The sequence below is a fragment of the Oryx dammah genome, unplaced genomic scaffold (assembly GCF_014754425.2).
Source record: "Oryx dammah isolate SB20612 unplaced genomic scaffold, SCBI_Odam_1.1 HiC_scaffold_21, whole genome shotgun sequence".
Taxonomy (NCBI): Eukaryota; Metazoa; Chordata; class Mammalia; order Artiodactyla; family Bovidae; genus Oryx; species Oryx dammah.
Genome location: NW_024070205.1, coordinates 20,492,845 through 20,519,910, shown reverse-complemented (window position 1 = coordinate 20,519,910; position 27,066 = coordinate 20,492,845). Strand labels below are relative to the sequence as shown.

The window sequence follows — 27,066 nt, the reverse complement described above, 5'->3', positions numbered from 1 at the left end:
CTGACTTCAACTCCTTTGGAACCACGATCACCCAGAATAGACTGCTGCCTGGCAGCGAGGCCCCAGTCGGCTGGGCGGTGCCTGCAAGTGGCCTCGGGTTGCAGTCTCCAGAAGCACTCGGTTTCGGTTCCGGGCGGAACCTGTCTCTCCCTGGGTCACCTGGGAGACGAGCTCGGCCCTCCCGCAGTTCCCATAGCAACGTCAATCCCCGGCCAATCCGGGCCTCGGAAGTTCGGGCGCCCGCCCTCAGGCCGGGACCCTGAAAGGGCCGGGAAGGCCCAGCGGTGGAGGGGCCTGCTGCCGGCCTGGTCATGTTTGGGGGCACAGAGCGTCTGCTCTGGCTCCTGCTTCTGTCGCTGCTGCTGCCGCCCCCGAGTGCGTGGGGACACGGCGGCCAGGCGAGGCCGAGGGAGGGGACCGAGGAGGCAGGCTCGGCCGGAGCTTGGCTGGCCTTCCAGGGCCTGCGCGAGCGACTGAGGGCGGCCGGCGCGCTCTCCAGACGCTACTGGGCTCTCCTCAGCTGCCGCGTGTGGCCTGAGGGGTGTGGGAAGGATGAGGAGGCGTCGGCGCGGCCCCCGGGTAAGACCTCAGGCTCAGGAGGGCGGGAGCAGGCGGGAGGGATGCGCGAGGCCCGCTGGGATCCGGCCGCGGCGTTCAGAGCCTCGCGCCTGTCCTGGGCCGTCGGGATCACCAGACGAGCGCCTTAGCCGCCGGCTCTGCTGTTCCGCCCAGCCTTTAGGCCGAGCTAAGAGCAGGGCAGCCTCTTCGGAACCAGGAACCCTCATCACTGCCGCTGGCGCGGCGTCCTTATGCAGACAAGCGGTCCTGGCTGCACTCGCCGCCCGTTCCTGGCTCCTCCAGACACGGCTTACACTTCCCTGCTGTCTCCGAACCTTCCCTGCCATTATTCCAAGGAGCTGCTCCTGCCCACATTCTTGATGACTTTAAGGAAAATCCCCAGTTGGACACTACCCCCAAATACCTTGTCCTCTTCCTCTGCTGCTTACAGAAGCCGAAGCTGGGCTACGAGTCCCCCCCAGACCTGAGTTCTGACGCCGAAGCTGGGCTACGAGTCCCCCAGACCTGAGTTCCGATTTATTCTGTCACTGATAAATTGTGAGGCAGGGTTGTCAAATCAACGTCCTGGCCCTGGTGGTCTCTGAGACTCCTTGCAGTGGCTGTCGTTAACTCTAGGTTCTGTAGTGATAATCCTGCAGTAGTGCTAGAAACATCTTTCATTTAAATTAAAAGTTCTTTTTTTGGGCGGTGGAGAGGTGAGCAGGGCCTCCAGACATGAGGGATCTTAGTTCCCCAACCAGAGATCCACCCTATGCTTCCTGCGTTGGAAGTACAGAGTCTTAACCACTGGACTACCAGGGAAGTCCCTAAATCAAAAGTTCTAAATTCCAGTGAATGGTTTTTGCTTTGTTTTTGCCAGTGCTCAGTATATTCAAATTGACATCTGATAGAAGAATGGAGCCTGGCTGGCTACTGTCAATGGGGTCACAACTTAGCGACTGAACAGCAGCAAAAGAATTGAGACACTTGGGGTTGGGCGTGATCAGATGATTCTGCAATCCAGAGCAAGTAGGAAGCATGGCAATCACGTTACTGTTTCTCCCTCGGAGACGGCAAACTCCTTGCAGGCAGGACATGGGTAACGTACACTTTGGCACAAAATAAGATATATTGTTGAGTAAATTGAGCTTTTGCTGCAACTAGAGCTGCATCTACAGCAAGGCCATCTACTTTCTCATACTGGAGACGCCCACCTGAGCCCACTCCCAGGTGCAGTGAGAGGAAAGCCTAGGGCAGAGCACTGGGGAGTGGTTCTGGAGAGAGGACAGAAGAACCGCTCTGGTAGTTTGAAGGGAGGCAGTGTTCAGCCCACCCTGGGCTCCATTCCTGTCTCACAGCTCCCCCTTTTCCAGGCTGGAGCTTTGCCCTGCTGGGCCAGCAGTACCTGGATATCTTGAGCACGTGGTCCTGCAGCTTCTGGGACTGCTGCAACAGAAGGGACTGCAGGATCCTCAACAACTTCACAGGTTAGACCTCACGTGGCCCTCAGGGCCAGGGATCTTGGAGTGGGGGGGAGGCAATTCAGGAGAATGCCAAGGCGTAGGGCTCCAACCGCAGTCTGCCCATAGCCGGCAGCGTGGTAGAGACCCTCCCTGTCTCCACCATGCCTCCCATACCCTGCACCCTCATGGCTGAAAGAAAGGCCTTGGCAGAGGGCTTTGGCCACGTTAGCTGCTTCAGTAGGTGTTGGCTGAATTGAATTGAAATGAATAAAATAAGGGGGTCTCCATAAAATATTTAGGGGGTCCTGAAACTTCCAGGAAGGAGCAACTTCATGGTAGTGGGGGGCTGGGTTCCTCCTCCAGACAGGACTCTGCAACCCTGCTAGGGGGGTGTCTTCAGAACCTTCAGAAACGGTGAAATCCACGTGGACTTCTCAAACTCTTCAGAAAATAGTACTGAATCTCTTCAAGGTCTACTGCAAGGTCTGCCCAGTGGCTTCTTGTCGTGAAGTCCCCAGACAGGGTGGCTCCCACCTCAGAGATGGTCAGCGGTGCTCACTCTCGGCCATCACCAAGCCTGGGGGGGATGCATCTGTGTCCCCCTGCTCAGCGTGGCCTCTTCCCCATCCCTAGGCCTCGAGGCGGACCTGCGCGTGCGCCTGCACGGCCAGCACCTGGCCCGGGAGCTGGTCCTGACGGCGGTGAGGGGCTACTTAGAGATGCCCCAGCCGGACAAGGCCCTGGCTCTGTCGTTCCACGGCTGGTCTGGCACAGGCAAGAACTTCGTGGCGCGGATGCTGGCAGAAAACCTGTACCAGGACGGGCTGAGGAGCGACTGTGTCAAGGTGTTCATCTCCACGTTGCACTTCCCTCACCCCAGGAATGTGGACCTGTACAAGGTGAGGCCGGCCGTGCTGAGGAGCTTGGGTGAGGGCTTGGGCCCGGCGGAGGCCTGGGCCCAAGGAGAGAGGCCGAAGCCAGCCCTGGGTGTGGGGGTTGGAGGACAGCAGGGTGGGGGGACGATGCAGAGAAACCTGTTACCCTCAGAGACAGCTATTCAACAGGTGAGGCCCAAGAGGGTGTGAGCTTAACCAGAGAATCCATGTGTTCAATTTGTAAACAGAAGGAGTGGAAGTGCCTCAGGAAGTGTGAAACAGAGCAAGCAAAAGCTTTATCGTAATCAACCCACATGGTGTACTTCCTTCAAGCTGTTCCCCTGTGCTCTTTAATGTCTTTATAATTTATATTGGACAGAAAGTTGCATGTTCCACAATTTTTTTTTGAAAGAGCCTTCTCATAAGTGGTTTTTCCACGGCTTCCCAAAAGTACTCATTTCGTGCCAACAGGTGGACTCACATACAAAGAGTTTCTGCTGCTCTGCTATTTTGGGTTTTGTTCATTCAGACATGTTAGCCATGCAATGACCAAACCCCTCTGCAGCCTGCCAGAGGTGACTGTGTCTATCTTTGGCTTTTAGTTTCAGTATTTGGAGTGTGTTAATCTGGGAAGATTATGTAACTTTGAGGACAGATTGCCATGGCAGTTTCAGTGTGGCCTGGCAGGGCAGGCTGCTGGTCAGGCCCCCCAAGAAAGAGCTACCTGGCTTTTCAGTAAAACACCTGTGACTCAGCCTCCCCACCGTGGAAATCGACACATTCACACTCTCACACCCACGCACTGGGGAGACGGGGCTGAAGTCAAAAACCAGGAAGGCTAGAGGTAGATGGAGATTGTGGGCGCTGCTCAAACACCTCTCCCTTGGGGAGGGAGGTGGGAGGGATGTTCAAGTGGGTGGGGACGTGGGTAAACCTCTGGCTAATTCATGTTTGGTAGAAACCAACACAATACTGTAAATCAATTATCCTTCAATTAAAAATTAATTTTTAAAAAAAAACACCTCTCCCTGGGGCAGGAGCCGGCCCTGTTCTCCTGGGAAACCTTGCAGAGCAGCGTCTTTTCAGTCCAGGGCTTACTATCCTGCCTGGGGTGGGGCATCCCAGTTTTGAGTTGGGTCCCTCGGGCACCAGGCTGGGCTGAGATCTCAGGGAAGAAGCTGGTGGGTGCTCTGCTCCTGGGAGTTCAAGACAGGACTGCCTCTGGGCACCCGAGCCTGTCTCTACCTGTCATCCCTGTGTGACAGCCTGACTGCTACCCCTGGGTAGGGTGAGTTAGCAGTTAGTTCTGGGATGGAACCTCATCCTGGAGTGGGAGAAGCAGGGCTGGGGCCATTTGCCAAGGCCCTTTCCCCAGGCTGGCTCCACTAGTTGGCTTTTAAATCTCAGGGTGCAGGAGAGTCACCTGGGAGGCTTGTTAAAGGAGGACGGCCTAGCTCCATCCCCAGAGGTTTAGATCGGTGGTTCTGTGGTGGAGACCAGCTCCAGGTGATCCACTGTAGACACCCTGGGAAAACCTCACTAGGGCCCTCAGGGCCAGGAGGTGCCTCCCACTGCTCCCTGGCAGCTCCCCGTATTCTGTGCAGGAGGAGCTGACAGACAAGATCAGGAAGACGCAGGAACACTGTCGCCAGACCCTGTTCATTCTAGACGAGGCTGAGAAGCTGCACCCAGGACTGCTGGAGGCCCTCAGGCCACACCTGGAACGCCAGCCCCCCAGCAACCGCAGAGCCGAGTCCAAGAGAACCATCTTTCTTTTTCTCAGGTGAGGCCTGAGAAACAAAAGTCAGAAGGACTGGGTGAGGGGAGGAAGAACCCTGTCCGGGCAGTGTATGTGCCAAGCTTGGGAGCTGAGAGGGGTGGGGTGGGGTTCATGCTCTCCTAGGCTGCCCACCCTTTTCTGGAAAGGAAACCAACACAAACTCCAGGAGAGAAAACAGAAGCCCAGCTGCTTGGGTAGCAGCAAGGGTGGGGAGCCTTAGGTCTCCTGCTTTGATTCGACCAAACACTTCTGAAGGACTCTGACCCCACCACCACCACCACCAGCACAGGCCAACTAACTCCCGGGACCAGCCTGGGGAAGACCCAGCTGTCCCTTATCTGGCCTCCTCCCTGGTTCTCAGGATCAGGAGGCTCCCTCAGACTCCCCAGTTAGTACATGGCCTCCTGAGGGAGGGATACTGGGAGTCCCCTCTCAGATGGACATTAAGTGGTTTTTTTAAATTGAGGTATGATTGACATATTAGTTTCAGGTGTATAATTGATTTGTTATTTGTTCATATTGTGAGCTGATCACAATAAGTTTAGTTAACATCTGTCACCATCAGCTCAGTTCAGTCGCTCAGTCGTGTCTCTTTGCGACCCCGTGAATTGCAGCACTCCAGGTCACCATACATAGTTATAAAACCTTTTTGATCCTGTGATGAGAACTTTCAAGGTGTACTCTTCTCCGCACCTTCCAAATATGCAATGCAGTATTCTTTACTAAAGCCACCATGCTGTACATTACATCCCCACGAGCTACTAGTTGAAGTTTGTACAGGCTTCATCTTATTTCTCTCTTTCTGACCTATTTCACTCAGCATAATACCTTCAGGGCCCACCCATGTTGTTGCAAATAGCAAGATTTCCTTCTTTTTAATGGCTGAATAATATTCCGCCATCTATGCATTTTTTTTCCTTTTTCCGTTCATCTATCGATAGACACACTTCATTTCTTATCTTGGCCATTGTAGATAATGCTACAGTGACCATGGGGGTGCAGATATCTCCTTGAGTATCTTCATTCTCTTCAGATAAATATCTAGAAGTAGAATTGCTGGATCATGTGGTAGTCCTCGTTCCTAGTTTTAATTTCTTGAGGAACTTCCGTACTGTTTTCCATAGTGGCTGCACCAGTTTACATTCCCACCAGTGACACACAGAGGTTCCCTTTTCTCCAAAGCCTTAACAACGCTGGTTATTTCTGATCTCTTTGATAATAGGCATTCTCCCAGGTATGAGGTGGTATCTCATTGTAGTTTTGATTTGCATTTCCCTCGTGATCACTGATGTTTAGTACCTTTTCATGTCTCCGTTGACCACTTGTGTGTCTTCTTTGGGAAGATGTCTATTCAGAGCTTTGTTCATTTTTTCATTAGATTATTTTTTGCTGCTAGGTTGTATGAGGTCTTTATAGATTTTGAATACTAACCCCTTATCAGGTATATGATTGGCAAGTATTTTCTCCCATTTGGTAGGTTTCCTTTTTGTATTGTTGATGGTTTCCTTTGCTATGCAGAAGCTTTTGGTTTGATGTAGTCCACTTGTTTATTTTTGCTTTTGTTGCCTTTGCTTTTAGTGTGAAATCCAAAAACATAATAGCCAAGACCACTGTCAAGGAAATTACCACTTATGCTTTCTTCTAGGAGTTTTATGGTTTCAGGTCTTAGGTTCAAGTCTTTAATCCATTTTTTTCTTCATTTTATTTTATATTGGAGTATAATTGATTAACAATGTTGTGTTAGTTTCAGGTGTTCAGCAGAGTAATTCAGTTATGCTGCTGCTGCTGCTAAGTCGCTTCAGTCGTGTCTGACTCTCTGCGACCCCATAGATGGCAGCCAACCAGGCTCCCCCATCCCTGGGATTCTCCAGGCAAGAACACTGGAATGGGTTGCCATTTCCTTCTCCAATGCATGAAAATGAAAAGTGAAAGTCAAGTCGCTCAGTCGTGTCCGACTCTTTTATACATGCATCCTTTTTCAAATTCTTTTTCCCATTTAGGCTATTACAGAGTATTGAGCATAGTACCCTGTGTTATACAGTAAGTCCTTGTTGGTTATCTATTTTAAATATAGTAGTGTGTACATGAAAATCTCAAACATCTAATTTATTCTGCCCCTCCCCCACCTTTCCCGTTTAGTAACCTTAAGTTTGTTTTCTAAGTCTGTGAGTCTGTTTCTGTTTTGTAATAAATTCATTTGTAACATTTTTAAATTCTACATATAAGCAATATCATATGATATTTGTCTTCATCTGACTAATCTCCAGATCCATCCAAGTTGCTGCAAATGGCATTATTTCATTATGTAATGGATGAGTAATATTCCATTGTATATATGTATCAGTCACGACTGAAGCGACTTAGCAGCAGCAGCAGCAGCAGCTTCTTTATCCATTCTTCTGCCAGTGGACATTTAGGTGCATGGATTTATTTCTGGGGTTACTATCCTCTTTCATTGATCTGTATTTCTATTTTTGTGCCAGTACCATACTGTCTTGATTACTGTAGCTTTGTAGTATAGTCTGAAGGCAGAGAGCCTAATTCCTCCAGCTGTTTTTCTTTTTCAAAATTGTTTTGGCTATCTGGAGTCTTTTGTTGTGTCTCCATACAAATTTTTTAAATTTTAGTTCTATTTCTGTGAAAAATATCATTGGTAATATGATACGGATTGCACTGAATCTGTAGCTTGCCTTGAGTGGTACAGTTATTTTGACAGTGTTGATTCTTCCAATATAAAAACATGATATATCTTCCATCTGTGTCATCTTTACTTTCTTTCATCAGTGTCTTATAATTTTTGGAGTACAGGTCTTTTACCTCCTTAGGTAGGTTTATTCCTAGGTATTTTATTCTTTCTGATATAATGGTAAGTGGCATTGTTTAATTTCCCTTTCTGATCTTTCTTTGTTAGTATATAGAAATGCAACAGATTTCTGTGTCTTAATTTTGTATCCTGCTACTTTACTGAATTCATTAATGAGCTCTAGTAGTTTTCTGGTACGATCTTTAGGGTTTTCTGTGTATAGTATATCATCTGCACAGTGACAGTTTTACTTCTTTTCCAATTTTAATTCCTTTTATTTCTGTTTATATCTTTTTCTTCTCTGATTACCATGGGTAGGACTTCCAAAATTATGTTGAATAAAAGTGGCAAGAGAGGACATCCTTGTCTTGCTCCTCATCTCGAAGGAAGTACTTTCAGCTTTTCATCATTGAGTATGTTACCTGTAGCTTTGTCATATATGGCCTTATTATTATGTTGAGGTATGTTCCCTTTTTGCCCACTTTCTGGAGAGTTTTTACATAAATGAGTGTTGAATTTTGTCAGAAACATATTCTGCAACTGTTAAGATGATCATATGGTTTTTATTCTTCAGTTTGTTCATGTGGTGTATCACACTGGTTTGCAGATATTAAAAAATCCTTGCATCGCTGGGATAAATACCCCTTCATCATTTTAATGTACTGTTAGGCTTCATTTGCTAGTGTTTTGTTGAGGATTTTTGTGACTGTTCATCAGTGATATTGGCCTGTAATTCTTCTTTTGTGGTATCTTTTCTGGTCTTGATATCAGGTGATGGAGCCTCATAATGAGTTTGGGAGTGTTCTTTTCTCTGAGATTTTTCTTTTTTTGGAATAGTTTCAGAAACTGTTTCTCTAAATGTTTGATAGCATTTGCCTGTGCACCATCTGATCCTGGACTTTGGTTTCTTGGGAGTTTTCAATCCCAGTTTCAATTTCAGTACTTGTGACTGATTCACATTTTCTTTCTCTTCCTGAGTCAGTCTCGGGAGATTGTACCTTTCTAAGGATTTCTCCATTTCTTCTAGGTTGTCCATTTTATTAGCACATAGTTATTTGTAGTACTCTTTTATTTTCATTTATTTCTGCTCTGATCTTTATGATTTATTTCCTTCTACTAACTTTGGGTTTTGTTCTTCTTTCTCCAGCTTTAGGTGTAAGGTTAGGTTGTTTGTGGTTTTTCTTATTTCCTGAGGTAAGATTGTATTGCTATAAACTTTTTTTTTTGTGCTGCTTTTGCTACATCCCTCTAGGTTTTGGATTATAGTGCTTTCATTTTTCTCTAGATATTTTTTCGTTTCCTCTTTGATTTCTTCAGTGATTCATAGGTTGGTTAGTAGCATATATTGTTTAGCCTCCATGTGTTTGTGGTTTTTTTTCAAACAGGTTTTTTTCTTATAGTTGGTTTCTAATCTCATAGCATTGTTTAGACAAGAGGCTTCATATGGTTTCAGTTTTCTTAAATTTACTGGGGGTCAGTTTGTAGCCCAGCATGCGATCAGTCCTAGAGAATGTTCCATGTGCACTTGAGAAGAATGCTGCTTTTATCTGGAATGCTCGATGAATATCAATTAAATCCATCTGGTCCAATGTATCATTTAAAGCCTATATTTCCTTATTGATTTTTCTGTCTGGGTGATATGTCCATTGATGAAAGTGGGGCTTTAAAGTCCCCAACTATTATTGTGTTACTGTCAGTTTCTCTTTTTATGGCTGTTAGTATTTTCCTTATATAGTAAAGTATTTGCCTTATATATTGAAGCTTCTATGTTGGGTGCACCAGTTCAGTTCAGTCGCTTGGTCATGTCCAACTCTTTGTGACCCCATGAACTGCAGCATGCCACGCTTCCCTCTCCATCACCAACTCCTGGAATTTACTCAAACTCATGTCCATCGTGTCAGTGATGCCATCCAACCATCTCATCCTCTGTCATCCCCTTCTCCTCCCATGTTCAGTCTTTCTCAGCATCAGAGTCTTTTCAAAAAGGTCAGTTCTTCACATCAGGTGGCCAGAGTATTGGAGTTTCAGCTTCAGCATCAGTCCTTCCAATGAGTATTCAGGATTTATTTCCTTTAGGATGGACTGGTTGGATCTCCTTGCAGTCCAAGGGACTCTCAAGAGTCTTCTCCAACACCACAGTTCAAAAGCATCAATTCTTTGGCACTTAGCTTTCTTTATAGTCCAACTCTCACATCCATACATGACTACTGGAAAAACCATAGCTTTGACTAGACAGAACTTTGTTGGCAAAGTAATGTCTCTGCTTTTTAATATGCTGTCTAGGTTGGTCATAACTTTTCTTCCAAGGAGGAAGTGTCTTTTAATTGCATGGCTGCAGTTATTTTGGAGCCCAAGAAAATAAAGTCAGTCACTGTTTCCATTGTTTCCCTATCTATTTGCCATGAAGTGATGGGACCAGATGCCATGATCTTAGTTTCCTGAATGTTGAGTTTTTAAGCCAACTTTTTCACTCTCCTCTTTCACTTTCATCAAGAGGCTCTTTAGTTCTTCTTCACTGTTTGCTGTAAGGGTGGTATCATCTGCGTATCTGAAGTTATTGATATTTCTCCCAGCAATCTTGATTTCAGCTTGTGCTTCATCCAGTCCAGCATTTGGCATGACATACTCTGCATATGAATTAAATAAGCAGGGTGACAATATATGTCTGGACGTACTCCTTTCCCGATTTGGAACCAGTCTGTTGTTCCATGTCCAGTTCTAACTGTTGCATCTTGACCTGCATACAGATTTCTCAGGAGGCAGTTCAGGTGGTCTGATAGTCCCATCTTTTGAAGAATTTTCCAGTTTGTTGTGATCCACACCGTCAAAGGCTTTGGTATAGTCAATAGAGCAGAAGTAGGTGTTTTTCTGGAACTCTCTCGCTTTTTCAGTGATCCAACAGATGTTGGCAATTTGATCTCTGGTTCCTCTGCTTTTCTAAATCCAGTTTGAACATCTGGAAGTTTAAGTTCATAAACTGTTGAAGCCTGGCTTGGAGAATTTTGAGCATTACTTTACTAGTGTGTGAGATGAGTGCAATTGTGCAGTAGTTTGAGCATTCTTTGGCATTGCCTTTCTTTGGGATTGGAATGAAAACTGACCTTTTCCAGTCCTGTGGCCACTGCTGAGTTTTCCAAATTTGCTGGCATATTGAGTGCAGCATGTTCATAGCATCATCTTTTAGGATTTGAAATAGCTCAGCTGAAATTCTATCACCTCCACTAGCTTTGTTGTAGTGATGCTTCCTAAGGCCCACCTGACTTCACATTCCAGAATGTCTGGCTCTAGGTGAGTGATCACACCATCGTGGTTATCTGCGTCATGAAGGCCTTTTTTGTATAGTTCTTTTGTGTATTCTTGCCACCTCTTCTTAATATCTTCTGCTTCTGTTAGGTCCATACCACCTCTGTCCTTTGTTGTGCCCATCTTTGCATGAAATGTTCCCTTGGTATCTCTCATTTTCTTGAAGAGATCTCTAGTCTTTCCCATTCTATTGTGTTCTTCTATTTCTCTGCACTGATCGCTGGGGAAGGCTTTCTTATCCTTCTTGCTATTCTTTGGAACTCTGCATTCAAATGGGCATATCTTTTCTTTTCTCCTTTGCCTTTAGCTTCTTTTCACAGCTATTTGTAAGGCCTCCTCAGACAACTATTTTGCCTTTTTGCATTTCTTTTTCTTGGGGATGGTCTTGATCCCTGCCTCTTGTACAGTGTCACAAACCTCTGTCCATAGTTCTTCAGGCACTCTGTCTATCAGATCTAATCCCTTCAATCTATTTGTCACTTCTACTGTATAATCGTAAAGGATTTGATTTAGGTCATACCTGGATGGTCTAGTGGTTTTCCCTACTTTCTTCAATGTAAGTCTGAATTTGGCAATAAGGAGTTCATGATCTGAGCCACAGTCAGCTCCCAGTCTTGTTTTTGCTGACTGCATAGAGCTGCTCCATCTTTGGCTGCAAAGAATATAATCAGTCTGATTTCGGTGTTGACCATCTGGTGATGTCCATGTGTAGAGTCTTCTCTTGTGTTGTTGGAAGAGGGTGTTTGCTATGACCAGTGCATTCTCTTGGCAAAACTCTATTAGCCTTTGCCCTGCTTCATTCCGTACTCCAAGGCCAAATTTGCCTGTTACTCCAGGTGTTTCTTGACTTCCTACTTTTGCATTCCAGTCCCCTATAATGAAAAAGACATCTTTTTAGGGTGTTAGTTCTAGAAGGTCTTGTAGGTCTTCATAGAACCATTTTAGGAATTTGGGTGCATGTATGTTTACAGTTATGATCTGATCTTCATAGAGCTGTCATTCATCTTTACGTAGTATCTTTCTTTGCTCTTATAACAGTCTTTATTTTAAAGTCTATTTTGTCTGAGTATAACTACTCCAGCTCTCTTTTGATTTACATTGGCATGGTATACCTTTTTCTATACCCTCATTTTCAGTCTGTATGCTTCCCCAGATGTGAATGGGTCTCTTGTAGACAGCATATGTATGAGTCTTGCTCTGTATTCATTCAGTCTCTCGGTTGAAGCATTTAATCCATTCACGTTTAATTTGGTTATTGATATATATGTTCTTATATTTTGTTAATTGTTTTGGATTTGTTTTGTAGGTCTTTTTTTCTTCCTTTCCTCTTTTGTTCTCTTCTCTTGTGATTTGGTGACTAACTTTAGTGTTTCGCTTGGAATTTTTTTTCCTTCCCTGTGTATCTATTGTAGATTTTCAGTTTGTGGTTACTATGAGGTTTTGTTATATTTACAAACAAGAGTGTTTTAAGTGTTCTGGTCTTTTAGCTTTTATATGCATTTCCAATATCCTGCATTTGTACTCACCTCTTCCCATGATTGATGGTTTTGGTATCACATATTTGTGTGTGGGTGATTTCCTACCTCTATTGCATGTTTGCCTTTACCAATGAGCTTTTTCCATTTGTAATTTTCTTGTTTCTAGTTGTCACCTTTTATTTTCTGCTAGAGAAGTTCCTTTAGTATTAGTTGCAAAGCTAGTCTGGTGGACTGAATTCTTAGCTTTTGCTTGTCTATAAAGCTTTTGATTTCTCCATTGAATTTGAATGAGCGGCTTGTTGGGTAGAGTATTCTTGGTTGTAGGTTCTTCCCTTTCATACTTTAAATATATTGTTTCACTCCCTTCTGGCCTGCAGAATTTCTGCTGAGAAATGAGCTGATAACCTTATGGGAATTCCCTTGTATGTTATTTGTTACTTTTCTCTTGTTGCTTTTAATATTTTTCATTGTCTTTAATTTTTGTCTGTTTGATTACTGTGTTTCTCAGCATGTTCCTCCTTGGGTTTATCTTGCCTGGGATTCTCTGCACTTCCTGGAATTGGGTGACTGTTTCCTTTCCTCTTAGAGAACCTTTCAGCTATTAATATTCTCTCTCCAAATATTTTCTCAGGTCCTTTCTCTTCCTCTTATCCTTCTGGGTCCCCTATAACGCGAATGTTGCTGCATTTAATATTGTCCCAGAGGTCTCTTAGACTGTCCTCTTTTCATTCTTTTTTCTTTATTATATTTGATGGCAGTGATTTCCACCATCCCGTCTTACAGCTCAGTTATCTGTTCTTCTGTCTCAGTTATTCTGCTATTGATTCCTTCTAGTGTATTTTTATTTCAGTAACTGTATATTGTTCATCAGTTTATCCTTTTTTAAACTTTTATTTATTTTAAGCTGCACTAGGTCTTTGTAGCTGTGCACAGGCTTTCTTTTTTTTTTTTTTAATTGCTTTACTCATAGTCGAAAGTTTTAATGACTTAAAAAGTAAATTTAATTGACAGTTATATGGTTTCTACACAGCTTAGAATTTTTTTCTCTTAAAGTTAAGAAATTTCTAGAGGAAATTTCATAGGGAAGTTTTATAACTTCTTTTTTTTTTTATTTTTAATTTTTACTTTACAATTCTGTATTGGTTTTTGCAGTGCACAGGGCGCTCACAGCAGTGGCTTCTCCTGTTGCGTAGCAAGGGCTCTAGAGGCATGGGCTTCAGCAGCTGTGGCAGTTGGGATCTTCCTGGACCAGGGATCAAACCTATGTTCCCTCTATTGACAGGTGAATTCCCAGCCACTGGACCGCTGGGGAAGTGCTGTTTATTCTTTACTTCTTCTAGGTCTTTGCTAAACATGTCATGTATCTTCTAGATCTGTGACTCCATGCTCTTTCTAGTGATTCTTTTTCTTGGATCATCCTTACTGTCATTTCTCTGAATTCTTTTTCAGATAGGTTGCCTCTCTTCATGTCACTTAGTTGTTGTTCAAGGGTTTTAATCATGTTTCTTCATCTGGGACACATTCCTCTGTCATCTCATCTTGCCTAACTTTCTGTGATTGCAGTTTCCATCCACAGACTGCAGGGTTGTAGTTCTTGCTTCTGCTGTCTGCCCCCTGGTGGATGAGGCTAATAGGCTTGTGTAGGTTTGAGGCTTGTGCCCTACTCTTGGAGGTCACACACAAGGTTTCATGTGCACCAGGACCCAAGGAAAAAAGCAGGGACTTCATAAAAGCCTGGGCAAGACCTATTAGCTGATATTGGAGGGCCTCCTGTAGAGGCGGAGGGTGGCTGGGGCTCATTGCAGGGACAAAGACCATTGCAGTGGTAGTTCTGGGGAGTATTCATTGGTGTGAGCCCTGCTGGAGGCTGCCATTTTCTCACCAAGACCTGGCTCCACCCAACTGGCTATAGGCTCCAATGCTGGGACATCTCAGGCTGATAGGGTGGGAACACTGCCCCACTCATCAGCAGACAGACTTCTTAAAGTCTTTCCTGAGCATAGAGCTACCTGCTAAACACCTTGACACTTTGACATGGCCCTGCCCACCAGAGGATAAGACCCAGCTTCTGTTTCCCTCATTAACATTTAACATTTAAGTCGCTCAGTCAAGTCCAACTCCTTTCGACCCCATGCACTGTAGCCTCCCAGGCTCCTCCATCCGTGGAATTTTCCAGGCAAGAATACTAGAGTGGGTTGCCAATTCCTGTGCCCAAATGCCACTGGCATTAAAGACAGATTATCTCGTGTCTCCTTGTCCCCGGGCTAGGGAGCCTGACCTGAGGCTCAGAACTTTCCTGCGGGAGAACTTCAGTGATATAATTATTTTCCAGTTTGTGGGTCATCCATTCAACCAGTATGAGATTTGATTTTATCACAGTTTTGTTCCTCCGACCATCTCACTGTGTCTTCTTCATCTTTGGATGTAAGATACCTTTTTTGGTAGGTTCCAGCATTTTTCATCAACAGTTGTTCAGCAGTTAGTTGTCATAAGTGAGCTCATGTCCTTCTACTCTACCATCTTATCTCCATCTTTAGTCGATTTTGAGTTAATTTTTGTGTATGGTATAAGACAGTGGTCCAGTTTCATTCTTTTGCATGTGGTTTCCTAATAAATTTATTGAAGAGACTGTCCTTTCCCCTCTGCATATTCTTAGCTCCTCTTTTGTAAATTAACCATATATGCATGGGTTTATTTCTAGGCTCTCCACTCTGTTCCATTTATCTATGTGTCTGTTTATATGCCAGTACCATACTGCTTTGATTGCTAAAGCTCTGTAATATAGTCGGAAATGTAGTTCACGTGCTGGGAGTCCCCTCTTCAATTCAGTCGCTCAGTCGTGTCTGACTTTGTGACCCCATGAATCTCAGCATACCAGGCCAACCCTGTCCATCACCAACTCCCAGAGTTTACCCAAATTCATGTCCATCGAGTCAGTGATGCCATCCAGCCATCTCATCCTCTGTCGTCCCCTTCTCCTCCTGCCCTGAATCCCTCCCAGCATCAGGGTCTTTTCCAATGAGTCAACTCTTCGCATGAGGTGGCCAAAGTATTGGAGTTTCAGCTTCAGCATCATTCCTTCCAGTGAACACCCAGGACTGATCTCCTTTAGGATGGACTGGTTGGATCTCCTTGCAGTCCAAGGGACTCTTAGAAGGGCGTTAAGTTTTCAAGTCAGCATATTAGTTGAAATTTAAGTACAAACTACCCTTAAAAATTCCCAAAGTATAAACAGTTGGAGGATAGTTGCCCATGAAGTCCAACATGGCCAATTCTTTCTCTAGCCTTGGAAAGTCTGTTTCTTCACTGATCATGAGAGGAAGTCACTGGCCTGGAATTCAGGGTATAATGTCGATGAAAAGCTTTCCAGCTCCTGTGTTGAGATTTGCAGCCTCACAATGTAGGACTGATCACCTTATAAACACTGCACTCCATTTCCTGTTTTGCTCTACTGTGTGCCACAGGTTCTGGAAATGGCTTTGCAGAAAGTGAATTTTGAAATCAAGGGTCCATCTGTATCTTTTTATGGCAGTTCCAACAGAAAGTCCTCCCCAAGTTCTATTAGCAGTCAAGTTTGGGTCCCTCTTGGCCCAACTTGAATGCATCACAAGCAGCTTCTTTTTTAAAAATTATTTTTAATTTAAGGATGATTGCTTTACAGTATCATGTTGGTTTTTACCAAACATCAACATGAATCAGCCATAGGTTGACCCATGTCCCCTCCCACTTGAACATCCCTTCACCTCCCTCCCCATCCCACCCCTCTACGTTGTTGCCGAGCCCTGGTTTGAGTTCCCTCAGTCATACAGCAAATTCCCATTGGTAATCTATTTTAGATACGGTAATCTATGTTTCCATGTTACCCTCTCCATACATCCTACCCTCTCCTTCCTCCCCTGCCAGCCGTGTCCATACGTCTGTTCTCTGTCTCCATTGCTGCTCTTCAGATAGGTTCATCAGCACCCTCTCTCTAGATTCCGTATATATGCATTAGTATATGATATGTTTTTGACTTACTCCACTCTGTATAATAGGCTTTATGTTCATCCACCTCATTAGGACTGACTCAAATGTGTTCTTTTCATGGCCAAGTAATATCCCATTGTATATATGTGCCACATTTCTTTATCCATTTATCTGTCAATGGACATCTAAGGTGCTTCCATGTCCTAGTTGTAAATAGAGCTGCAGTGAACATTGGGGTACATGTTTCTTTTTCAATTTTGGTTTCCTCAGGGTATAAGCCTAGTAGTGGGATTGCTGGGTTCTATGATGGTTTTAATTCTAGTTCTTTAAGACATCTCCACACTGTTCTCCACAGTGGCTGTACTAGTTTGCATTCCCACCAACAGTTTAAGAGGGTTGGTTCCCTTTTCTCCATACCCTCTCCAGCATTTACTGTTGGTAGACTTTTGGATAGGAGCTATTCTGACCAGCGTGAGATGGTACCTCACTGTGGTTTTGATTTGCATTTCTCTGATAATGAGTGATGTTAAGCATCTTTTCATGTATTTGTTAGCCATCTGTATATCTTCTTTGGAGAAATGTCTGTTTAGGTCTTTTGCCAACTTTTTGATTGGGTTGTTTTTCTGGTATTGAGTTGTATGAGCTGCTCGTATATTTTGGAAATTAATCCTTTGTCAGTTGTTTCATTTGCTATTATTTTCTCCCATTCCGAGGGTTGTCTTTTCACCTTGTTTATAGTTTCCTTTGCTGCACAAAAGCTTTTAATTCGGTCCCACTTGTTTATTTCCATTACTCTAGGAGGTAGGTAATAGATCTTGCTGTGATTTATGTCATAGTGTTTCTGGTCTTACATTTAGATCTTTAATCCACTTTATCTTTGTGTATGGTGTTAGGCAGTGTTCTACTTTCTTTTATGCATAGCTGTCCAGTTTTCCCAGAAGCACTTATTGAAGAGACTATCTTTGCCCCATTGTATATTCTTGCCTCCTTTGTAAAAAATAAGGTATCCATAGGTGCATGGGTTTGGGCTTTCTATCTCGTTTCATTGGTCTGTTGGAACATATGAATTTTTTTAATCTGTAGCTTACATTTGGTAGTATAGTCACTTTCACAGTATTGATTTTTCCAACCCAGGAACATGGACTCTCTCTCCATCTGTTTGTCATATTTGATTTCTTTCATCAGTGTCTTACAGTTTTGTCTCCGTAGGTAGGTTTATTGCTAGGTATTTTATTCTTTTTGTTGCAATGGTAAAGGGGATTGATTCCTTAGTTTCTCTGATTTTTCATTGTTAGTATATAGGAATGCAAGTGATTTCTGTGTATTGATTTTCTATCATTGATTAGCTCTAGTAATTTTCTGATGGTTTCTTTAGGGTTTTCTATGTACAGTATCATGTCGTCTGCAAACAATGAGAGTTTTACTTCTTTTCCAATCTGGATTCCTTTTGTTTTTCTTCTGATTGCCATAGCTAGGAACTTCCAAAACTATGTTTAATAGTGGTGAGAGTAGGCACCCTTGTCCCTAATCTTATAGGGAATGCTTTCAGTTTCTCACCATTGAGAATAATGTTTGCTGTGGGTTTATTGTACATGGTCTTTATTAAGTTGAGGTATGTACTTTCTATGCCTTTTTGAATTTTTTTTTATCATAAACAGATGTCTAATTTTGTCAAAAGCTTTTTCTGCATCTATTGAGATTATCATATGGTTTTTATCTTTCAGTGTTAGTATATCACACTGACTTGTATATATTGAAGAATCCTTGCATCCCTGGGATACACCTGACTTGATCATGGTTTTTGATCTTTTGAATGTGTTGAATTGTGTTTGCTAGAATTTTGTGGGGATTTTTACATGTTATCAGTGATACTGGCCTGTAATTTTCTTTTTTTGTGTTGTCTTTGTTTGGTTTTGGTATCCGGGTGATGGTGACCCCATAGAATGAGTTTGAAAGTGTTCCTCCCTGTGCAATTTTTGGAAGAGTTTTAGAAGGACAGGCATTAGCTCTTTTCTAAATATTTGCTAGAATTCATCTATGAAGCCATCTGGCCCTGGGCTTTTGCTTTGGGGGAAATTTTTGATCAGTTTCGATTCAGTGCCACAAGCAGCGTCTTGCATTCAGTGGAAGCCAAACCACTCCTCCCTGCCATCACCCTCCCCCCACAGGCCAGTACATGTTCACTCGGGGATTTTTCCCAGCTTTAGGGTACCCCTCTGGTGACTCAGCTGGTAAAGAATCTGCCTGCAGTGCAGGAGACCTGGGTTTGATCCCTGGGTTGGGAAGATCCCCTGGAGAAAGGACCAGCTACCCACTCCAGTATTCTGGCCTGGAGAATTCCATGGACTGTATAGTCCATGGGGTCACAAAGAGTCAGACACAACTGAGCAACTTTCACTGTGAAGAGAATTAAGGGGTCTGGTTTTCCCTCAAGGCTTGGCAAGTATGAAGGAGTGAGCTGGGATTTTGGTCTGTTACTAACATTGAAAGATAAAAACCATATGATAATCTCAATAGATATAAGTAAGGCTGACAGGACCTGCAGTGCATTGTGAAGGAGGGCGGAGGAGCCTCCAAGGTTATTTTAAGAGGAAAGCAGGGAAAGATTTTCTGCTGTGGTTTGAGTGGTTCAGAATTAGGAGGCAAGGACAGTAAATTCTTTGAATTAGCTCTCCTTCTCAGCTGTATATTACTCACCCCCTTTTGAGGTAGCCCGGAAGTATGGATCTCTTCCTGTTCTGATGCAGGGTCAGGTAAGGAGTCATCTTGGTTCCCCAAGGCTTCTCCCCCCAAGCCCTGACCGGGGTGGGGACCCAGAGCCACCGCTGCAGGAAGTTCTTCCTTCAGAATGGAAGGGAGCCTGGAGCCCAGCCTCCTCGGGTGCCCTTTCCTGTTGCAGTGATCCTTTGCCATTGTGTGTGGCTTCTTCCCCCTCCGCTGCCTGGTGCCTTCCTCCTCCTTGGCTGAGCCCACTCCTGCCTCCTGGCAATGGCTGTGGCCAACCTTTCCCCAACTTAGCCCAAGGTGCCCAGACGCTGGCTTTCCCACCCGTTCTTGGCATAGAAAAACCTCACCCTCACTGGTGGCAGGATTTCCTAACGTGACCCAGGTGACCCTGCTATCTCTAGGCAGACGTCATCGTATTTTAGTCATTGACCTGCCAGCACTGCCCTCGTCTAACCCACCGCCTGCCCTTCCCCCCATTACCCCGACCTCTGTGCCCTGTCCGAGGCCAGAGGGTCCCAATGAGCAGACAGATGGCAGAGCGTGGGCAGGGTCTGGGGAGAAGCTGCCCCCACCAAGGCTACTCTGGCAGGGGATGCAGAGACCCTGCTGGCCCTGGAGGAGGCTCTGAGCCCCTTGGGGAAGGAGGATGCACAGTGGTGACAGGAGGTGAGGCCATGGCCTCCAGTTCCATTGACTCTGATGTGGGCCCAGCCTCTGAGAGCCAGTGGTGCCCAGCAGGCCTGGGTGGACTGTCTGGAGCCGGAGGCCAGCCAGACTGACCCTGAGGCTCAGCACCTCGCTGCCCCAGGCGGCCTCAAAGCAGCACCTCTAGACCCCATCGGATGTTCTGGTGATGGATGGGGGAAGACTGTGTCTCTGGACTTGATTTCTACAGTGACCTTACCTATGTGGTGAGGACTCTTACATTTGAAAGGAAAGCACTGATGATGTAAACAAATCACTGGTGTAAGGCTGGTGGTTTAACCCTGAAACAAATCCTGAGCGTGCTGTTTGAAGTGCGAGTGGCTTTGCTGGGCCCCCTGCAACGTGATGGTGTCTGAATGTAGAAAGGAGGTGGCAGTTGAAGCAGGGAGTGTAGTGGGGAGTGTGGGTGCAGCTAGAGTCACCCCAACCCTCAGAACAAGTCTGGCCTCTGGGCCTGAGGAAATCAGGGCCCCTGGTTGGGTACCAGAAAACTAACATTGACTACTTTTGCCCATTTCTACCAAGTATAGAGGCTCTGGGAATGGTGTCACAGGGCTGGTCGGGCACATGGAACTCTGCAGATCAGAGCCACAGTCCTCCCATTGAAGCTATAAAGTGAAGAGAGAGTTAATACCTGTTCTCTTTGGGCTGTTATCAGGCGAATGGATAGAAAGGGCTTTAAAATTAAAAGAACTATACAAGTGTAAATTGTTCATGGAATCAAAGGCCTTGTACCCCAGCACACAGAAGGTACTCGTGGAAATGTCTGTTGACTGACCATCGTATCTAAGGTGACCTAAGGAGGGCTTCTTAAATCGTCTGCTCAGGTCTGTCCTTTTACAAATTAGGAAACGAAGGCTCGAGGAGATGATACTCGAGTGGAGTTTGTGGCTGTTCTTTAGGGAAGACTTAGCAGTCCAGGCTGGGGTTGGTGAGCACGGTTCTGGAGAATCCTTTGAGTCCCGTCCTCTGTGGTCGTAGGACTGGTAAGACCACAGGTTGTCCCCTCCCAGAGCCAGGGCAGAGGGCACATCACTAGGGGGGCCTTCCGTCCCTCGTCCCTTCAGAACTCCCAGTCCGCAGGTGACCTGGGAGGATGTGCAAGGGAACTGAAGCACTCTGCGAGGGCAAGCTCTATTAAAAAGTATAACGTTGGGCTTGGGTTAGAATAGAAAAGGGGCCCCAGTTATGTACTGGTGGGTGAGATGAAGCCAGAAACATGGAGGGAGAAGAGAGACCCTTGGCTGTGGGACTACAGGAGAAAAGTCAGAAGGGAGGTGGAGATCTCAGACGTCACGTCAGGTGGCCCTCTGGGTGCAAATGGGGACGGCACTGGAGTCTGTGCCCCTGGCGCTGAGTGAGTGAATCCTGGTCCTCTCCCCTTCACCCTGGATGCCTGCCCTGTAGCCTGTGCACGTGTAGACCTGTCTTTACCTCCCATGAGTAATGCAGGATGGGCAGGTCTCGCCTCAGCTGACGCAGTTGTGGTCTGGTGTGTACACAGATGACCTGCCCAGTAGGCCTTCCTACAGGAAGAGGAGGACCGCAGCTTCAGGAAGTAGAGGAGAGTCGACGTAAGCAGCTTTCCCACCTGCAGAGGTCAGAGGAAGTCTGGCTGAGCAGGAGACAAGGGGTAGGGACTCCCCTCATCCGTGCCAGGCCCTCCAGCTGGGGGCCCCTGGCCTCGGGAGTAAAATGGAGCTGTAAGGGGCACACTGGCCCCTACAGGAAGGAAGACTGCATCCCTTGGCAGGAAAGGATGCCTGCCCCAGGAGGTGTCCTCCTTGTCCATCGTGGAGGCAGGCAGGCAGGCAGAGAACCACCCCGCTCCTCCTCTGTGTCCCAAACCCAGCCCCCAGGACACACTCAAAACGCTGAATGAGCAGACAGATGAGCTAACGTACCTGAGTGTCAGCCACTCAGAGCTTGATGAGGACAGAATGGAAATATTGGCTCTTTGTTCCTTCCCTTGCCTCCCTGCTTCCGTCACTCATACTCCCTCACTGTACTGGGCTGGAGGGAAAAGCAGGGCAGAGCTCGGTTTGTTTAAGGAGCTAGCAGAAGGCCTGGGAGGGGACCTGAGTACTGTGAGGCAGAGAGGAGGGTGCCAGGAGCGGGAAGCATGACCTGCCGCCAGCTCCTGGCTCCACTTCCTCCTTCCCAGCTTCCCCGCTCTAAGATCTCCTCTACCTCTCATCACTCTCAGTCCTCTTTCCTGTGTTTTAGACCCACAATTCCAGTGAAATTACACAACACTCAAGGGCACAACACTCAACCGTGTGCAAATCCAAGCTGGCGTCTCCACTCTTCTCTTAAACCGCACTTCCGCTGAGCGGGCTGCGGGCCACTCCAGGCAGACACTTGTTTCTCTTTGGTGACCTCCTCTGTCTTACTTCTCACGTCCATCAGTTACAGGGTCCTCTCAGTTGTGCCTCCTACACTAACTTTAAACCCTTCTCCATTGCCTTTATCATCTCTAAACATGCACTATGGCACAAAGCTCCCTGACTAGCTTTCTCTTCAATCCAACCACTGTGGCCCAGGAACAATCTTATTAGAAAGTAAAGCCAATCAGACCACCTTATTACCCTGTACTCCCAAGTTCACAACCCTTCAACGGCTCTCCGTGGCCTATAAGCTAAAATCCACGTGACTGGCTGACAAAGGCGCCATGCCAGCCTCAGCCTGCCTTCCATGCCTCTGCTCCACACGCCTCTCCAAGCAGCTTGTAGCTCCTGACCCCCATGCCTGGACTTGTGCTCTTCCTGCCTCATGTCTGATGAGCACTGCAGGATCTGTGTGTGCCCAGAACCCTCCTCTGCCCTCTGAAGTCTTATCCCTGGGCCCCAGCTGCCCTGGAATCATACACATGGGCCTCTCCTTCCATACAGAAGTCCAGGGAAAGACCGACATCCTACCATCTTTGTGCACTCTGCATATAGTACAGTCTCAGTGTTGGTCAAAAGAGAGCAAGGCAGGGAAAATGGATGACCAAGCAGGACAGTGCCTTTTCTGTACAGACTTGTGTTGTGACAAGATTTCCTGGAGGATGGGAGGCCCAGGCCCCTCAACCTCCTTTCTTCCAGTCACCAACGGCTCCAGTGGTCAGACTGTGCACTTGGAAGCCAAATATAAAAATAATGAAATCAAGACATGAGACCATTGAAACTCCTTGAAGAGAACATAAGTGATACGTTTTCCAACATAAATTGTGGTAATATATTCTTGGATCAGTCTCCCAAAGCAAAAGAAATAAAAGCAAAAATAAACAAATGGGACCTAATCAAAATTAAGAGCTTTTGCACAGCAAAGGAACCCATCAACAAAATGAAAAGACAACCTGCTACAGAAAAGAAAATAATTTGTAAACAATGTAACAAGGAATTAATTTCCAAAATATATGAACAGTTCATACAACTCAATAACTCCGCCCCCCGAAAACTGGCATGTGTGCATGCTCAGTTGTGTCCAGCTCTTTGCAACCCCAGGGACTGTAGCCCGCCAGGCTCCTCTGTCCAAGGGATTTCCCAGGCAAGAGTACTAGAGTGGGTTGCCAAGACCTAGGGACCAAATCTGCATCTCCTGCATTCCAGGAGAGTTGTCACTGAGCCTCCTGGGAAGCCCCCCGAAATGGGCAGAATACCTAAACTGACCTTCCTCCAAAGACATACAGATAGCCAACAAACCACATGAAAAGATGCTCAACATCACTAATTATGAGAGAAATGCAAATCAAAACCACAATGAGATATCACCTCATATTGGTCAGAATGGCTAGCATTAAAGTCTACAAATAACAAATGCAGGAGAGAGTATGGAAAAAACGAACCTTCCTACACTGTTGGTAGGAATGTAAATTGGTGCAGTCACTATGGAAAAGTCTGGAGGTTCCTTATAAAATTAAAAATAGAGCTACCATCTGATCCAGCAGTCCCACTCCTAGGCACATATCCAGAAATGATGAAAATTGTTTCAAAAAGATACATACACCCCAGAGCTCACAGCAGCAGTCTTTACAAAAGCCAAGATATGAAACAATCCAAATGCCCATCAACAGATGATTGTCTTAAGAAGATGTGAGGAACACACACACACAGTGGCACATTACTCACCCATAATGAAGAAATATTGCCATTTGCAGGATGGACTTAGAGAAGATCACACTAAGTGAAGTCAGTCAGAGACAGACAAATATCATATCACTTATAAGTGGAATCTATAAGAATTATTCTATATACAAAACAAACAGATCTATAGATGCAGAAAACAAAGATGTGGTTACCGAAGGGAAAGCAGGAGGTAGGGAATAAATTAGGAGTATAGGATTTACAGATACACACTAGTATAAATAAAATAGTTAAGCAACAAGGATTCACTGTATAACACAACAGTCGATATTCAATATCTTATAATAACCAAAATGGACAATCTGAAAAAAATATATATATAGAACTGAATCACTTTGTTATTCAAAGTGATTAGTTTGAATCACTTAGTTTCACCTGAAACTAACCCAACATTATTTATCAACTCCAATTTTTACAAAACCACCACCAACAGAATCTATTAACAGGACTTGTCTCTTTCAGTAACCTTGGGGGCAATATCATCAACGAGGTGGTCCTGAACCTGCTTAAGGCTGGGCAGCCCCGGGAGGAAGTCAGGATGGGACACTTGGAGTCCCGCCTCCAAGCTGAGATTGTGGCATCCACAGGTAGGTGACTGCCAGCCTTGCAGAACATAAGCCTCTGGTGAGAGGGGAGGTAGAGAAGAACGTGTATGTGCTGGAAGTTGTGCTCATGAGACAGACAGGGTACTCAGGACCACAGAGGCGGCGCCATATACTATTCTTGTTGTCAGCTTGCTGTAGGCATGAGAAAAGTCCTTTTCTGAAAACTATTCCTTAAAAAGGGAATAGTTGGCCTTGGCCATACAGACCCTTGAAGAAGAAAAGTCTCACTATGTGAGTCTCAGTGGCTCAGCCTCCAGTTGTAGGCAGGGCCGCTGCGCCTCTGCCTTCTGCCATCAGATGAAACCATAGCCTGGCAGGCACACGCACTGTCTCTCCCTCTCACACGCCTAGTTCCTCTTGGCCCTCTCTCCCTGAAGGGAGACACAGTTGCATAGTTCTTGACACAGACGACAGCCTTCCCGGAGTTGCCCTTAGGGTGGGGGAACACCTCGACTCCAGATGGGCTCAGCCCCAGGTCAGACCTCATGTAACCCTGCTCTTGATTTCAGACAGTGGTTTTGGGCACAGCCGTCTTGTGAAGGAAAACCTGATTGACCTCTTCATCCCCTTCCTGCCACTGGAGTTCCGTCACGTGAGGCTGTGCGCACGTGACGCTTTCCTGAGCCAGGACCTCCTGTATACAGAAGAGGCCCTCGATGAAATTGCTAGGATGATGGTGTACGTCCCCAAGGAGGAACAGCTCTTCTCGTCTCAGGGATGCAAATCTATTTCCCAGAGAATTAGCTATGTCCTGCCTGAGGGCTAGATGAAAACTTTCCGAAGCTGCCTTCCTTCCACTAATGGACCCTGGGCTGTCGTGGCAGCACACTGTCCAGGACATAAGGGGTTGGGAGGGCAGGCTAGCAACTGGCAGTCACGAGCACACAAGCAGTGTGTAGAGGGGAGGCCTTAGATCAGAGATAGAGCCAATGCTTAAAATCACTTGGTGCCTTAAAGAGCCACATTCTGAAATGTGAGCCAGCTGGTTGGGGGAGGTCCTGCAGGAGAGACATCTCAAGGATTTATTAGCATCTGCCCGCAGATGCCTGGCCTTGGTGTTGGGCCTGAGGCTGCAGTATGCGCAGTGACAGAGAAGGGAAAGACCAACTTCTGCTTACCAGTGGCAGGGGCTGACCTCACGTTTGCAGGCTGGTGGGTGAGCTTTCAAGTTGTTATTCCCAGAGGGAGGCTGAGCAGCTTCTATCTGTGAGCTCAGGCCAGAGCTCAGGATAAAGGACACAGGGGAAGTTTGTTTTTGTTTTTTTTTTTTTAATCAGTGTAGGTGAAGATTTCTTCTGCTCTGCAGATTTTCAAGACTTAAATTAGTGACCTTAACATATGTAAAGATTAAAATTTTGTATTTTTTTCTAAAACCCTCGGCTTACTTACCTTCTTATTGAGACCTAGTAATCATGCTCCCACAGCAAAATTCCATGCGCCAGGTGGTACGGATGGGGACTGGTGGAGACGGGGTGTGTGCTGGCACCCAGAGCTGACAGTGGGGTCACCTGCTCTGCCAACTTAGCTCTGTTTGCTGCGGGACCGCATCAACTAAGCCAGGCTATTTCCGCCTCTTACTGAAGAGGCCTCCACAGCATCTTGCCCTTATATGTGAAAACAGCACTCCTGTGTTCCCAGCTCTAAAGCTGTCCTTGAGGACCGAATGGCCACGTGTGGATGTGGGCGTTGTGCCTCCAGATACACAGGAGTTGCTCACGGTTTTGCCCCTCCCCTTGGTTCTCCCCTTCTACCACAGTTCTGGAGTCACACACGGCTCTGCTTTCGTGTCATCACCTCAGGTGGCCCTTTTATTTACAGTCCTCCCCACCCTCTTACCAGTAGTGCGAGTAAAAAGAAAACACTTCTGGTTCTCTCCCACTTAACAATTACATTAATTTACTCCAATAGCTGCCCCAAGGTTAGGAGCACCTAGCCTGAGCCACATTAGATACCCAATCAATACACAAACGAATGAAAGGAGCTTAGTTTTGCACCATCCATGGGACAGAAGTAAACTTGGCCTAACTGCACAATGAAATGGGGGGTCAGTCTTAAGCGCCTGTCTCAGTCTGGAGCATCTCGGGAACAGTCTGCAGCCCTATAACATACCTGCATCTAAACTCTGTAGACACACACTTTAAAAGGCACGTTGTACAGCTTTAGGTCTCAAAGCCACGAACAGCTGACCCTTTCAGCACAGGTCAGCCATATCTGATGTCATAAACACTGGGTCAGAACCTCATACCTCGGGACCAGAACGAGCAACAGGCTGCAGTAATTCCACACTCTCCCCTGGAGCCAGAAACTGCTCAGCGGCTCAGCCACTTACCTCCCGCTGGTGAGACCACAGGAAGCTGCTGATAACTTCAGTTTAACCTTGGTAATGACTGTGCTTACCTCATAGGGCTGTGAGAATTAAGTGAGTTAGTATTTATCAAGTACTCAGGACACAGAACTTTGGCACCATACTCAAAGCCCAGGAAGGGCTGCCATTCTCTGACTCCTGGTTGGTTCCAGGTAACTTGACGTTTGCCAACACATCATGTACCACGTGATGCCTAACCGCATGGCATTCTTAACACTGAGGGTTAGACCACCTCATCTAATCCTTAACGTTACGACTTAGGGATCAATGTAATCACCATTTAATGACTGAGGAAACTGGGGCTCCAAGAG

The 27,066-nt window shown here is 45.9% G+C and overlaps 1 protein-coding gene and 1 long non-coding RNA gene across 2 annotated transcripts; one reads left to right on the top strand and one right to left on the bottom strand.

Moving 5' to 3' along the window:
* The first annotated feature begins 219 nt into the window (after window positions 1–219).
* TOR3A (torsin family 3 member A) lies at window positions 220–25,763 on the top strand. The gene is made up of 6 exons (XM_040263896.1): window positions 220–579; window positions 1,932–2,045; window positions 2,655–2,920; window positions 4,501–4,679; window positions 24,248–24,372; window positions 24,900–25,763. The coding sequence occupies exons 1-6, from the start codon at window positions 312–314 to the stop codon at window positions 25,154–25,156; spliced, it is 1,209 nt and encodes a 402-aa protein (XP_040119830.1). The 5' UTR covers window positions 220–311; the 3' UTR covers window positions 25,157–25,763.
* On the bottom strand, window positions 8,054–18,107 carry LOC120880524. Its single transcript, XR_005725048.1, has 3 exons — window positions 17,967–18,107; window positions 17,097–17,101; window positions 8,054–8,075 (listed from the first exon to the last, which is right to left on the bottom strand). It is a non-coding gene; the product is annotated as an uncharacterized LOC120880524 (long non-coding RNA).
* Window positions 25,764–27,066: the final 1,303 nt, after the last annotated feature.

Coding starts and splice junctions, on each gene's coding strand:
- TOR3A (XM_040263896.1), top strand. CDS start 312: ATGTTTGGGGGCACAGAGCGTCTGCTCTGGCTCCTGCTTCTGTCGCTG. Junction 580..1,931: donor GGCGTCGGCGCGGCCCCCGG/GTAAGACCTCAG, acceptor CCCCTTTTCCAG/GCTGGAGCTTTGCCCTGCTG. Junction 2,046..2,654: donor GATCCTCAACAACTTCACAG/GTTAGACCTCAC, acceptor CCCCATCCCTAG/GCCTCGAGGCGGACCTGCGC.